The sequence below is a fragment of the Harpegnathos saltator genome, unplaced genomic scaffold (assembly GCF_003227715.2).
Source record: "Harpegnathos saltator strain DR-91 unplaced genomic scaffold, Hsal_v8.6 scaffold393, whole genome shotgun sequence".
In the NCBI taxonomy this organism is placed as follows: Eukaryota; Metazoa; Arthropoda; class Insecta; order Hymenoptera; family Formicidae; genus Harpegnathos; species Harpegnathos saltator.
The window spans coordinates 774,377-787,540 of record NW_020230198.1 but is presented as its reverse complement, the minus strand read 5'-3'; the positions used below and the strand labels follow the sequence as shown (position 1 = coordinate 787,540).

The following is a 13,164-nucleotide window of genomic DNA, read 5'->3' as shown; positions in this document are numbered from 1 at the left end:
ACGTGAAGCCGAGCCGACGTCAGTCTAATTCGCGCGTCCAGATTTCGCAGGTACTCGCCAGGTACTTTCCAGCCGGCGGCTCCTGAGAAAGGATTCGACTTTCGACGGAGCCGCGAGGCGCCAGCTGGCTGCAGCGACCGGGACGAAGGATTCTCGGGATTCTCGTAGGGGCGCTCTCAGGTACGCTCGGCCGTCCTTACGACCGCGGAGAAGGAAGGTCGAGCTTCTTCCTGCCGGCCGGGAAGGACACGCCCTCCGGACCTTCCTCTCGCGTCGGGGCAATTTAAATCGGACGGGCCTTTAAACTCTCGACGCGCTTCTCGCCCGCGACTCGGACTTCGCGACTCAGCCTGATGAGTCCCGGCGCGAGGACACGTGGCCGAGGACAACGAGACTGGTCGCGAGCGACAAAAGCGAGCGGCTGGGATGAGTCGGTGGTTGTTTAGTAAAACACTTTAAAAGACATCCTTCTCGCCTCTCTCCTCGGCGTCTTCTCCGGAGACGCGTCGTCCGTTTTTACATAACTTCGTATCGATCGACGGAAGAGAAGATGCGTACGTGCCGGCTCATTCAAATCCTGCATTCCTCGCTCGCAATGTGACACACGTCGCTTCCCCCTCACGCGCGGATCCTTCGCCGCTCCTGTCAAGCGCATTAATTGGAATCGCGCGATCGCGCGACACCGGTCACGTCGACGATTACACGTCTCCGACGATTCTCCGAAGGCGACGGCGACCGTTCCGGTGAGCCGAGGTGAGAGCCGGTGGGGAAGGCAACGCCAGGCGTAAGGATGAGATCGAAGGCAGAACCGCGGGAGGATGACACGCACTCGCGCGGTTCATCTCAATTCAACGCACAAACTTTTCCAACCGCGACGACGTCGATACGTCGATGACACACCAGCAGCAGCAGCAGCAGCAGCACCTCCTCCTCCGACGGCGAGTGGCGCTCGACTTCGCGAATCTCTCTCCGGTCGCGATTTCGCGGCAAAATCTCGCCGACGACTGACGCAGATGTCGGCTCATCCGGGTAGCCGAAGTCAAGGGATCCTTGGGGCGCACCTTTGTCCCGCGACCGAAAACCCTGCCCCTGCATTCAGGTGAGGCAAAACGGGTCACCCTCCCTTCTTTCCCCGCCGCTACCCCCGGAGTCCCTCATCTATGGACGGGCTTCTCGTACCCGACACCGGTAAGGACAAAAACGTCTTCGACGAGGGGTTCTCAAACTCGGAGGCTGCCGCGCGTCGTTGGTGCGCGCGTCCGCTGATTGCATCTGCAACCGGTCCCACTCTCTCTCTCCCCCCCCTCTCTCTCTCTCTCTCTCTCTCTCTCTCTCTCGTCCGTGGTACGTGCCGCACGTACGGAATGAGCGGTCGATCGAGACGTCCCGAACGTTTTCCTTTGTTGCGCGTAACGCGCGCGTAAGTTCGCCCGTCGTTACGCTACGCTCCGCCGATCTCCGCCACCGACTACCCACGTCGACGGTCCCCAGCGCGGCTCCGTTCGGATGTGCAAGAAAGGAAAAAAGAAAGCGTTCCGCGCAAAAAATCCTCTGCGAGACGTCGGACGCATTGAAGATATTAGCGCGGGGGGTTGCCCTCCCTGCGACCTTGCGACGGGGTTCGATCGGGTTCAATCCGACGTCCGAGCGAAGCGTGTCGCTTTGCTCCGCTAATTTCCAAAGAGGAAGCATCGATATCGCCGACGCATATCAAGAGGGGGGAGACTTCCGAGCGGAGGGGGGGGGGGCGAAGGACTGACTAGGAATCTCAACGAGGGGGCTTCTTCTCATCGACACTCGCCGGCGCTTTTTCGTCTCATCGGGCATCGGCGCGATCGAGATCTCGCGAGAGGGAATAATTCGTCTCGCGAGCGCGGTGGCCGCCGCGACGTAGCTTCACCGGAAACGACGTGCTTGTCACGGTTCGCCCCCCGAAACCAGTCCGTTCTTCCTTTTGTTCCTCGAAAACCCTTCGAGCCACGGACCCCTTTCGATCGTCGACGACGTCGACGAACGGCCTGGATGCGTAAACCGCCGAGCGCCGTAAAAACGCGCGCGCGCGACGACGTTCTAGCCCCCCCCTCGCCCGCCCCCCGAAAAAATATCCCGTCATCTTTCTCCTGTCCTCGCTTCCTCTCGCGTCCTCGCCGTCTTCCGAGGCGTTTCCAGAATCGACCGCGAGTATAAATCCGACGTGTTTATGCGATCGGCCAACAATAAGATGCGCGACGTATCGCGGCTCATACGCCGCGGAAATTTAGCGTTACGAGCGGGGCCGTCTCGCGACAGTCCCAGGACGGACGGACAGGATTCTCCCTCTCCTGCGGAATCGCCGTCGCCGCCATTAACGACAAAACAACGACGGCCTCGTCCGCTCGGCCGCGCGAGACACGCCGTCGTACTTATTTGTTCGTTTAGCAGTTTACAGTTATCCTCGAGCGTCGCGTGGCTTCGAGCGAGATATCCTGCCGCGGAAGGACGAGCGCGCGGAGGAAGAAGCGCGCGGGAGAGTCTTCCGCCGCGGGAAAACTCTCCGCGGGAAGACGCTCGCTCGAGGATCGAGGCTGCCGCGCACGTGAGAATTGAGAACACCTGCTCGCGCGGGCACCAAAGTCCGATCGATATTTTCCGCGTTGCCTTCGCACGAGCGCGGAGCGGCTCGCGCGCGCCGATAATACGGATAAATCTGCGTTTACGAGGGGAATCCCGCGCGATATCGCGCGCGTTTTCCCGGACAATGTGTCGCGCGCGCGGCTCTCTCTCTCTCTCTCTCTCTCGGCTCGCCGCGCGCGCATCTGCCTCGAAAGGTGCGCAGCCTCGAAAGGTGTTCCCGAGGAACCCGACCCCAAGGATGCGCGAAGTGCGGGGAAGGACGCTCTCTCGAGATACGAAAATGCCGCGTTACTCTCCCGCGGCGGAGATGAGAGATAGTCGAGGCAGTTAACGCCTCGCCGAGTGAGCCGACGCCGGAAGATTCGTGGGCTACGTGATCGGAAGAAGCAAGTCCCGCTTCCGTGAGTGGCGAGCAAAGCGTGAATGGCCACGGGGGAGGGGGTAGGGGGCATTTCTGGCACACCTCGAGCGGGGAAAAGGCCGGAAACGGCCCGTGCCAGGTCGCGCGAGGTCACGAATGTCGCTCGAGGAGCGGGACGATGACGACGACGAAGAGCGACGACGGCGCGTCGTTCCGTTAGCGGGAGGTCGAGAGGTCGGTGGTATCGCGGTGCACCTTCTTCAAGGGCGGTATCAGGCCGCCGAGAACGCATCCGACACGGCTACGGTATTAATCGCGGCGCGTCGCCGCGAGAAACGTCGAAACGCCGGTAAATCTCCGACAGCGAGCTCGCGCGCGCTAAACGAGATCTAATCTGCGAGGCTGATGCACTCTTCGGCGGAGAAGAGAGAGCTCGCGACACGCGACCGCCGCGGCTCTCTCTCTCTCTCCTTCTCGAGGATCACGCGAGGACGAGCCGTAAACGCGCGCTCAACCGCGAGATCTCGCGCGCGGCCGATTGTCGTGGAATGGGAAAACTCGTGACGCCTTCATCGTCGCGTCGATCGTCGGACCGATGTAATCGGACGGTAAATTCAGCCCTGCGGCCCCCCCTCCTCCTGGTCCGATAAAATTAAATGAACGTGAAATTGTCCGGGAGAGACGCGAGCGCGGCCCGCGTCGCGGCGCGCGACGTTAAATATAGCCGGATCGGTTAACGTCGAGTTAGCGCCGTGGAAAATGAGATCGCTGAACTCGTCGCCGTCGTCGTCGTCGTCATCGTTGTCGTCGTCGTCGTCTCGGGATGCGCGCGCGTGAACGACCAATTACACGTATCGTGCGCGCGAATTGATGGCCGCGCGAGTATTTTGGGGCCCGCCCGGCGGAATCTCGTGAATATTCAACGCGCCGGGCATTAAGTTGGCCGACGAGCAAGCTGCATTCTCTGCTATCCCCAGGAAGTCCTTCGTCCCGGAAAATCGATTCCCATTCATGAGCCGTCAATGGCGTGATGTATGCATGCACCTCGGGTTAGGCCGAGCGCTTAAGCCGCGCGCATGCGCGAGAAGCGGCACGAAAGTACACGAGCGGATTATTAGCGTTCCTCTTTCGCTCTCTTCCTCTTTTTGCGATTCCGCGGGAAAAGTTCCGCGCGAAGCGATCGGAGGAACTCGCTGAGATCTCGGAGGTATTTTGTCGTGTCGGCAGGTGGAATCGATCATGCGCCGATCGCCGTTTGTACAAAGTCTCCCCCCCTTCCCCCCCCCCGCCTGCAGCTTCGCATTACCTCGAATCGCACGGGGAAATTTTTCCCATCGGGGATATCTTCAGCTACTTCGGGGTGGACAAGTGGAAATTTACGATGAGCGTGAAGATGAGCGTGTGTCTGGTCGAAAGTTCTACATTTCACGCCCGACGCACTCGCTGTTTCTTTTTTTTTTTTCCATTAAGAGGGAAGGTGCGTGGAAGGATAAAATCTTCCAGGATGTTTAGGATTTTTGTACCTGACAGACACACCCTGTGTACAACACGATCCGAAGGATCTCGCGATCAAGTGCGCTCATCCAAAAAAAATATTCTATTCGTAAAATGATTTTTCCCATAGTCTCTCATTCTATTCTAAGCGAAGCCTTTTACGGGAAAAGGATTTCTCTTTCGGTAAAGCGACTAAAGTGAACCATTCATTTAAAATTTGTTAGATATTATTCCAACTGTTCTCCTCTTATTTCAAGAGAATTCCCTCTCATATCCATTAATTTTCCTCTTACATGAAGAGGAATACGTTGATTTGAATGCCGGCTTCTTTTGCTCAGTCATGTTCTACCTTCAGACATGAACGGAAAAATAACCATACGGGTCTGAATATTTAGAATGTTTTTTAAAAAAAGGTACGTGTGTTGTTGTAACATATAACGAAGATAATTTACCTATATTTGGTCAAATACAGTTTATAATCTATCGCATGAAGTTGAATAATATATTCTTTCTTTTAATTATGTTTCATACAATTGGTTATGATAAACATCTTTGTAGCTATGAAGTCTATCTGAACAAAACTGATTAAAAATTTATTTGTTATGATGATCTTATTTCAGTTGTGCCTACTTATTATTGTAGAACCGGAGCTAGAAATACATCAATATGTACATTACTTTGTGCTATTATAATAATTTTTTCAAATTAACTAGTATAATCAGTATAAATAGTAATATCATAGTATAATCAGTAAGAATAAAGTACAGTAAGAATAAATAATAATCCTCTTAAAAAATAAAGATTAAATAATCTGTATATAAGAAGAAATTTATATTAAAGTCAATAAGATTTACAGATATAACATATAATCCTTCTAACTTTAAGAATAATGTGTTTATAATATTTTCCTCTTAATCTCAGAGGACCTTCTCTTGAGGCCGTAAATAAGAATAAAATCTTCTAAAATTTAAGTGATTTCACTTGTTCTGAAATTACTTTTTTTTTGGATGGTCGCCGCGGCGGATCTGCCGCTTAATTACGATTCGCGCAATAACGCTAATAAAGTGTCACATCGCGTTCGCACACACATACACACGGCGGAAATAGAGCCGGGAATTATCGTGACGCGACACACGAGCGAAATATCCGATTACGCGTTAACGAATTAGCGCGCGCGGATAATGAAGTTTACTTACGACGATCCTATTCGGGGTGACATCCAAGGGTCGCGCGCCGAGCACAGGGGTGGCGGGCGCGCTACCCCTTCGGCAGGCTTTCTCGTACGATGTGTCTGAAACAGAACCGAAATAACTCACGTGAGTGCGTGCTTGCACGGCAGCAATGGTAATTGGCGTGTCGTGTTTCGAGCACACCCGGTAATTCGGCCGCGCGCGGCCAAGTAAGCCGAGAAGCACGTTGCGCCGATGATTACACAGTCCGCGTTTCAGTAGTTCCCACCGACTCTGTCATTGAGCGAGTAATGCGATACGTTCTTTCGACTGGTTCTCTTTCTCCCTCCTCTGCCCCCTCGCTCCCCCCTCGTACGTTCGGTCGCGCAAAGTTACAGTTAATTTCGCAAAAGCGAGCACCGTCATTTCGCGAGTCGTGAAAAAAATGCACATCTGGAAGTAACATTCGCGAGAGATAAATCCCCGCTCGCGCGGAGCGATTGAGGAGAGAGGAAAACGAAAAGAGAATTCTTCCTGAAATAATTTTCTGGAAAAGAGAAGAACGCCCCCTCTTCACATCGCACGCGTCGGGGTAATTTTACGTAGAGGAGAAAAATTTACCTCGACGTGGTTTCTCATACACGAAGAGAGAAAATCTATTCTTTCTGGAATGTAATTTTTTGCGGGAGAGAAGAATTTCCCTTCTCTCTCTCTCTCTCTCTCTCTCGTTCTCTTTGGAATAATTTTGCATAGGATTGATGAAACGCAGGAGTGGACGCGCTGGGAGATTTTCTTCAAATCGCCGAGGGAATCAATCACGCCCGTCAGTGATTGCGTTGCTGAAGATCCAGCGCACTTTATCGTCGCGGATTTCTCCGAAGCGCCGTCCCGTTAAGTGTCTTCGTTTCTACGTAAGCGTGCCTAGGAATATTCGCGAGTTCCAGCTAGTTAGCGACGACAGTTCTCAAGCACGAAGAGAGAGAGAGAGAGAGAGAGAGAGAGAGAGAGAGAGAGAGAGAGAGAGGAAACACGAGTTATATTTTGCTCCACTTCGGCCGAGAGTTAAATGGTCGCGCCGCACTCGACGTCCGCTCGTTGTTCGTTACTCCTTTGCACCGGCGAGAGGCGGTCCGTTTCCGGCAACGGAAATCGGCCGGGGGAGAAGAAACCGAAAGCAGCCCCGTAATTAACGCCCTTACAAGAACCCACGGTGCCTCCTGAAGGCTCTCCGTCGGCTTCTCTGTTTACGGTCAGCGGTTTAAATGGTTGCCTCGCACAAGAGTCTCGGATTACGCGCGCGCATTCTCGAGGGAAGGGTTCCTCTAGACGCACATATACAAGGTGCTCTCGAATTCACCGTTCTGGCTTCTGATAGTGAACTTTTCTCCCGGCAGGATTGCCCTTCTCTGCTGACAAGCTCCCCGAGGACATTTCCCGCTATTTATTCGAAAAATATTTCACGGCGACCCTGTCAGAGAAGCGCAGGGAATATCCTTTCTCGTAGATTTACTATCGCCTCGTACGGATACAAGCGACAATAGACGCCTTTTGCAAAATGCATCGTTATTTTGAGATGCAGATGGGAAAAAATACAGACAAACGAAATGCACGTTTATGTCGTTTTAAGGGGGGAATTACCTGCGGAGCAAGCCATTTTCAAGGCTATTTTTACGAATTTTTTTAACAGAAACGGTAGGATCAATGAATTTGAAATTTTTGCAGCATATTCGTTAGTGTTCAAAATATAAAATAAATTTGTTACTATATCTATGTGGGAAGTACACAACAAACTTTAAACGCGTTTATCTGGAAATACCATTTTCTTAAATTGTCGACACTATTACGCAAAAACTACTGAACCGAACAACTTGAAATTTTTACACAATATACAGTAGACATGTAATTCTCGCCCCTTCCTTGAACACAGTTATATTTTATTTTATTCATTTTTTCTAAACATAATTACAAGTTGAAAAAAAGTTCCATTTTCGATACTTTTTTTTTTGTACAGTCATTATTTTTCCAAACTTGGCTTCACTGCCTTCATTTTGATATGGGCTATATTTTGATAGTGGCTATATATGATAGTGGCAATATTTTAAAAATCTTTCTCATTTTTTTCGTTTCAGAGTAGTGAGAGGTTCGGAATTATGTCGATAGCAAACACAGAGCTCGCAAACCAATGATTGCATTTTTATCTATAATTACAAGTTGGATCGGTTATTGTGATTCAGTAAAATTTATTTTATACTTTGAACATTAATGAATACATTGTGAGAATTTCAAGTTCACTGATCTTACCGTTTCTGTTAAAAAAATTCGTAAAAATAGCCTTGAAAGCAGCCTGCTCCGCATATAATTCTCCCCTTAAGGAGACGACACGATCTGCTTCGGACACCCGGTAATTCGACCGGCGACAATCTCGAGAGCTTGCGCTCGTCGTCGGAGCTCGTTTTTCGGCGATAAGCGTGCAAGCGAGTGATTGAATACATCGCGGCCGGTCCACAATGTATCGCGTATTTTCGCCCGACGGCTCGTTACGACCACGATGACTTTGCGAGAACGCGGTTTCTCCCATCGGTGGTTGCGCGTTCACCAGTCGTGGTGAACCGCCGTCGCAGGTTCAGCTGTAAAACCTTAATGCGTACGTCCCGCCCTTTTTACGACGCGCCGTGCGCGGAAAATAAAGATATTCGGGAGAGTAAACGCCCGGCTGAATTGGAGCAATTCCGGGCCGCGCGCGTGAGAGGAGGACGCGAGGAGGAGGCGGTATGAGCGAGGCGTTATGGAACGGGCTGCGCACATGGAAAATTACCTAAGGACGAGCGCTGGACGAGGGTGCTCGTGCCGTACGCGTCGTCGGGACGAGTTATCCTCGCGGATAAATTAGCATCTCGTTGCGCGTGCAGTCGAGATTAATAGCAACAACGACTTAAGCGCGCTTTATTTCGAATCCCCGTCGACTGCGCGATGGCCCTCAAGGATAAACTGCTGCCTGTGTATGTGTGTGTGTGTGTGTGTGTATGTATTGGAATTTCCCCTCCCGAAAGGAGAAAGTTTCTATTATTAGTTTTTACACAATATACACATATTTCCACACGCAGTTACATAATTACATTACTCATTGCCTGTTACTCTTGAGGCCTCGCCGAAGGCCACTTTGAATGACGACGTCAGAAGCGAGGAAATACGTGTTAAAAGTTCCTCCTAGTCGAGGGAAAAAGGACGTGCAAAGATATAAAATGACACTGGCAATCGTGAAGAGAGGAGGAGCACATCGTGAAATTTACAGTTATTGATTGTCGCAGCAAGAGGAGAGAAAGTTTCCGCGGCATTTTAGAAACGCGCTCAGTCGATCGCAGGTGTCATTTTATTTCGACGCAATTCGCGGCAACTTTTCTAATGGATTTTCTCGCCCCTGATGTCGCCAATTCGGACGATGTCCCGTGGCACAGGACTTGAGTAAGAGTCTCTCCTGGAAAACTCCGTAAAATCAGGCGTATTAAAGTTACTTCGCCGTTGGCAATATGGACAAATCGTGTCTCTCGCGACGAGACGAGACGAGAGGAGAGGAGAGGAGAGGAGAAGAGAGGAGAAAGGACGATCGCGCGCGAGGAGACCCCCGAATCGGCTTTTTACGGGGCTCATAAAAATCCCCGGGTGCTCGCAGCCGGTGTGCTACCTGCTAATTAATTCCCGGTTTACGGCGCGGCGGCGGCATGAAGATACGCCACGGAAACTCCACGCCGGAGAATTTCGGCGGCCCCCAGCGAGTCGTGTTCCTGTCTCTCTCCCTGCCTAATGATCGATCGTAAAAAGCCCATAATAAAGTGGCGGGTCGCCGAAAGAAACGCTGCAAGAATGACTCCAGACTTCGAAGCTCTCACGCTTCAAGAGCGGGCATTGCGTCTCTTTCCGGGAGACATCGACGCCGAATTAGAGATGCGACGAAAACGATCTGCAGGATCCGCGTGTTCGCACGGAATACGCACGACCAGGGATGCTATCGGATCGTCCAGGAGCAGGCCCTGGTACCGTTGAAATCGTCCAGCGATCAGGAGTCCGCCGCGGCTACGAAATTATTCCGCTCCGTTCGCCGGCGACTGGCTAATTAGAGCTGCGATCAAGTGCCTCCCCTCCCGCCTCCTCTCTCTTTCGCGACTGTACCCTTCCACCCCCGTGGCCTCGCAGCTGCAGCGGTCGCATCGGGCCGCTGCAGTCGGGAGAAACGTATATCCTTTGTGCGCGCTCGAGTGACCCGAGGAGGCGACACACAAAGAGAGAACTCGATTCGAAATCGAAACGCGCCAGGACGAAATCGAGCGCTATTAGAGAAGAGAGCGAGAGAACGCGACAGGGACCGACAGAAAGAGGGAGAGAGAAAAGAAAGGAGCTTCCGCCCGCCCCGGCCCCCTCCTCCTCCTCCTCCTCGCCGTCAACCCTTTCGCCGCGATATTCGAGCGCTAACAATCGCGCCGCGACGCGAGTCGCCGGTTATTAATGATCGTGAAACGAGGCTGCGCGCTCTCGCAGGAGCGGGCGAGTGAAAGCGAGTCCGCGATCGCGATCGCGATCGCCCCAAAGACACACCCGTCGTGAAGGCGATCCGATCCCGGGACGCCTTTTCGAGCATTGCGCCTCGCCGTGCAGTCGGACTCATTATCGACACCCGGTCGAGCAGCCCTCGACGATTGTCATTCTTTTTCGTCGGGGGTCGCCCGATCGCCGCCACCGCCGCAATGCCAACTCTCGCTCGTGCGACGACACGGCTCGTGTCAAAGAGCGAGACTCGCGCCCTCGTCCGGTCGAAGGTTTCCGAGCCGATCGACGACGTGAGGGTTCCATCGGCCGCCCACGTGGACGACGACGCGACGGATCGCGCGGTGAATAAGCCGTGTGATAGCCGCGCGTTTTCTCGTTAGTTTACACGCGAGGCGTGACTAATTGCGCGTCAGACACGCAGCCGGCGCGGCAGATTCGTGAGACGTCGTGAAAAATGCCGGGATTCGGGGCACTTTTGTTCACGGCACCTTGGCCGCTCCAGTTCCAGTTGGGATTTCGAGCGATCGATGGAAATCAGCGCGCCGGAGAAATCTCGCTCCTCTTCTGCTCGCCTCGCCCGCTAATTGGGCCAGCGTGAGCCAGGAGGCGCAGATGCGCGCGCGTATAGGTCACTCTTCTTCATACATTCATACCGCGCTGCGAGCTTGACTTTGCAACGCGAAAAATAATAAAGGATCATTTACGCACGGACATCTGCGCGCGTCTCCTGCTGCGAACTGGGATTTGAGTCGAGGCGGGAAAGAATCGTTCGGATTTCCCTCCGCCCCTCCTTAATTGCGTTAATTGAGTAGAAAATCGTTAGGGCCATCCTTATGAAGCATAAGGCCCCGAGATGGATCCCGTTAGGGATACCTTAGATTTTACGAGAGAAGGCTTTGATAAGGAAAACTGATGAGGACTTTGGAAGAATTTATTAGGAATTAGATTTAATAAATAAGGCTTCGATACAAGGGAAGCCTTAGAAGGGGGTTTTTTTTAGGGACGCTTTAGATTTTACGAAATAATACTTTAACATGGAAAACTGTGGGTCTTAGAAGGATTTTTTGAGAGAGGACGTTTTAGATATACAAAATCAAGTTTTGTTATAGAAAATTAATAAGATTTGAAGCGTGTAATAAAATTGTCATAGTTTAGTACTGTTTTAGTAGGTACGTTCTATCTAGTTCTTTTAAAGATTTTTTGATCATACCGCAATTAAAAACAAATTTTACTAGTATTATTAGTTGCCACATTTATCAGACTCTTTCGAGGCTTTTTCTAGTATTGCTTTTGTTTTGAAATGCAGCAAACTTTAATAAAAACAGTAACAGGATTTTTACGTGCAAAAAATGCTATATTTTATTGTAAAGTATGCTGTATTTTTAAGATAAAAAATTCTCGTTATATACTAACAAGATTATAAACAAATAAAAAAATTACAGTCTAAATTCCTTGGAATGAAAAGAACGAATATTTTTACGCAAGCAATAATAAAAATATTACTTATTATATAAATAATACTTATAAGGTCCTATTAATATTAATATTAATATTAATATTGCCTTATAAAGGCCCATTGAACCATTTGTTACACATCTTATAGGGCCCTTGTCTTTCTGTCCCTATTAAGGCCTGATTAATATTAGAGAAAAATAATCAGATCTTTACCAGAGCCCTATTAATTATTTTCTATTCGGGTAGAGTCACGACACGACAAAGTCGCGTTATCGCAACTCGCGAGAGCGCGAGAACGCCGCGGAGGAAGTCGACGGAGCAGCCGGGATCCGCTCTCGACAATGCGATTGCGATTAGCAGGCTCGCAAGGTCGATCTCTTGAATACCGCAACGTGACGCAATCGCGAGTTACGAGCCACTGGCGCTGATTGCTTTTTCGGTCGGGCTCGGCTTTATCGGAGTCGACTGTCGGCGATCGCGCGGCCTGCAGCCGAGGCCTCCACGAGGAGGCGTTGCGGATCGACATTCATCGTGTCGTGCTGCGGATTTATCGAGCGCGAACGTCACGCACAGATAACGGACGTAATTCAGCCCGAGGGTGACGAGCCTGTCGCTCTCGGCTTTCCCAGACCCGATGTGCCCTCGATGTGTTCTCGGAACTGCGTCTACGCAGTCGGGGATTTTCGGTTCGTGCGTGTCTTAGAATCCGCGGGGAGAGACGCGTGAATTACGTCAGCCAGCTAATTCCTCGGCGAGGACTCGCGAGGTCGTAGAAACTCTTAGATCCTGCTGAGCTCCGCGATTCCTCACGGCTCGGAGAACGAAGGAAGGAATCCACGCATCCGAGCTCGAAAGATTCCTCGAGTCGTCGAGCGTCGCTCACGGCTCCTAGGAATTTAATCAAGGGGACGAGGTGGGATGTACACTGTGCCGCAATTTCAATGCCAAAAACGATATAAACCAAGTGGGACAACGAAGGGCGAGACCGAGAACGTCGACCCTCTTCTTCCGAGGCACGCGTATCTGATGCAATTAAGAGAGCAGGCGGGGCGCGCCATTCCAGTTCGGTTCCTGAAGATGCGCTGTAAACGAAAAACACCGGAGGACCAAACGACCAGCCTTCTTCCCCCGAGATACCGATATCTGATTCAATTAAAGAGGACCGGAGGGACACGCTATCCCAATTCGGTTCCTCCAGACGAGAAAAAATCGGAGGGCCGCGAATGTTGGCTCCTCTTCTTCTTCTTCTTCTTCATCTTCTTCTACGATAGGGATCTCACTGTTGTCACGAGTGTTCGATTTGTCGGCCCGTTCCGTCGCCGTCGCGTCGCGGATATTTAGGGTAAGTCTGGGATAGATGGGTATAGGGGACAGATGGGGACAATTGTTATAATTTTGTTAATATATGCCAGGCGTCAGCGCTGATTGGTCAGTTGTAAGTTGGATGTACGAATAGGTGCGTCTCCTCCTGATGCACAAAAGCACTGTGAGTAAATAAATGTTCGATGTTCCTATTAACCTCCAAAATGT

The 13,164-nt window shown here is 51.3% G+C and overlaps 1 protein-coding gene across 8 annotated transcripts in view; it reads right to left on the bottom strand.

The window, feature by feature from the left end:
- raskol (Ras GTPase-activating protein raskol) overlaps positions 1 to 13,164 on the bottom strand; it is a 264,298-nt gene that overhangs the window by 13,486 nt on the left and 237,648 nt on the right. For all 8 annotated transcript variants that reach the window (XM_025300970.1, XM_025300971.1, XM_025300972.1 and 5 more), the window contains one exon: positions 5,665 to 5,759. In XM_025300970.1, coding sequence (XP_025156755.1) covers positions 5,665 to 5,759 — 95 coding nt within the window. The remainder of the gene's footprint in view (positions 1 to 5,664; positions 5,760 to 13,164) is intronic.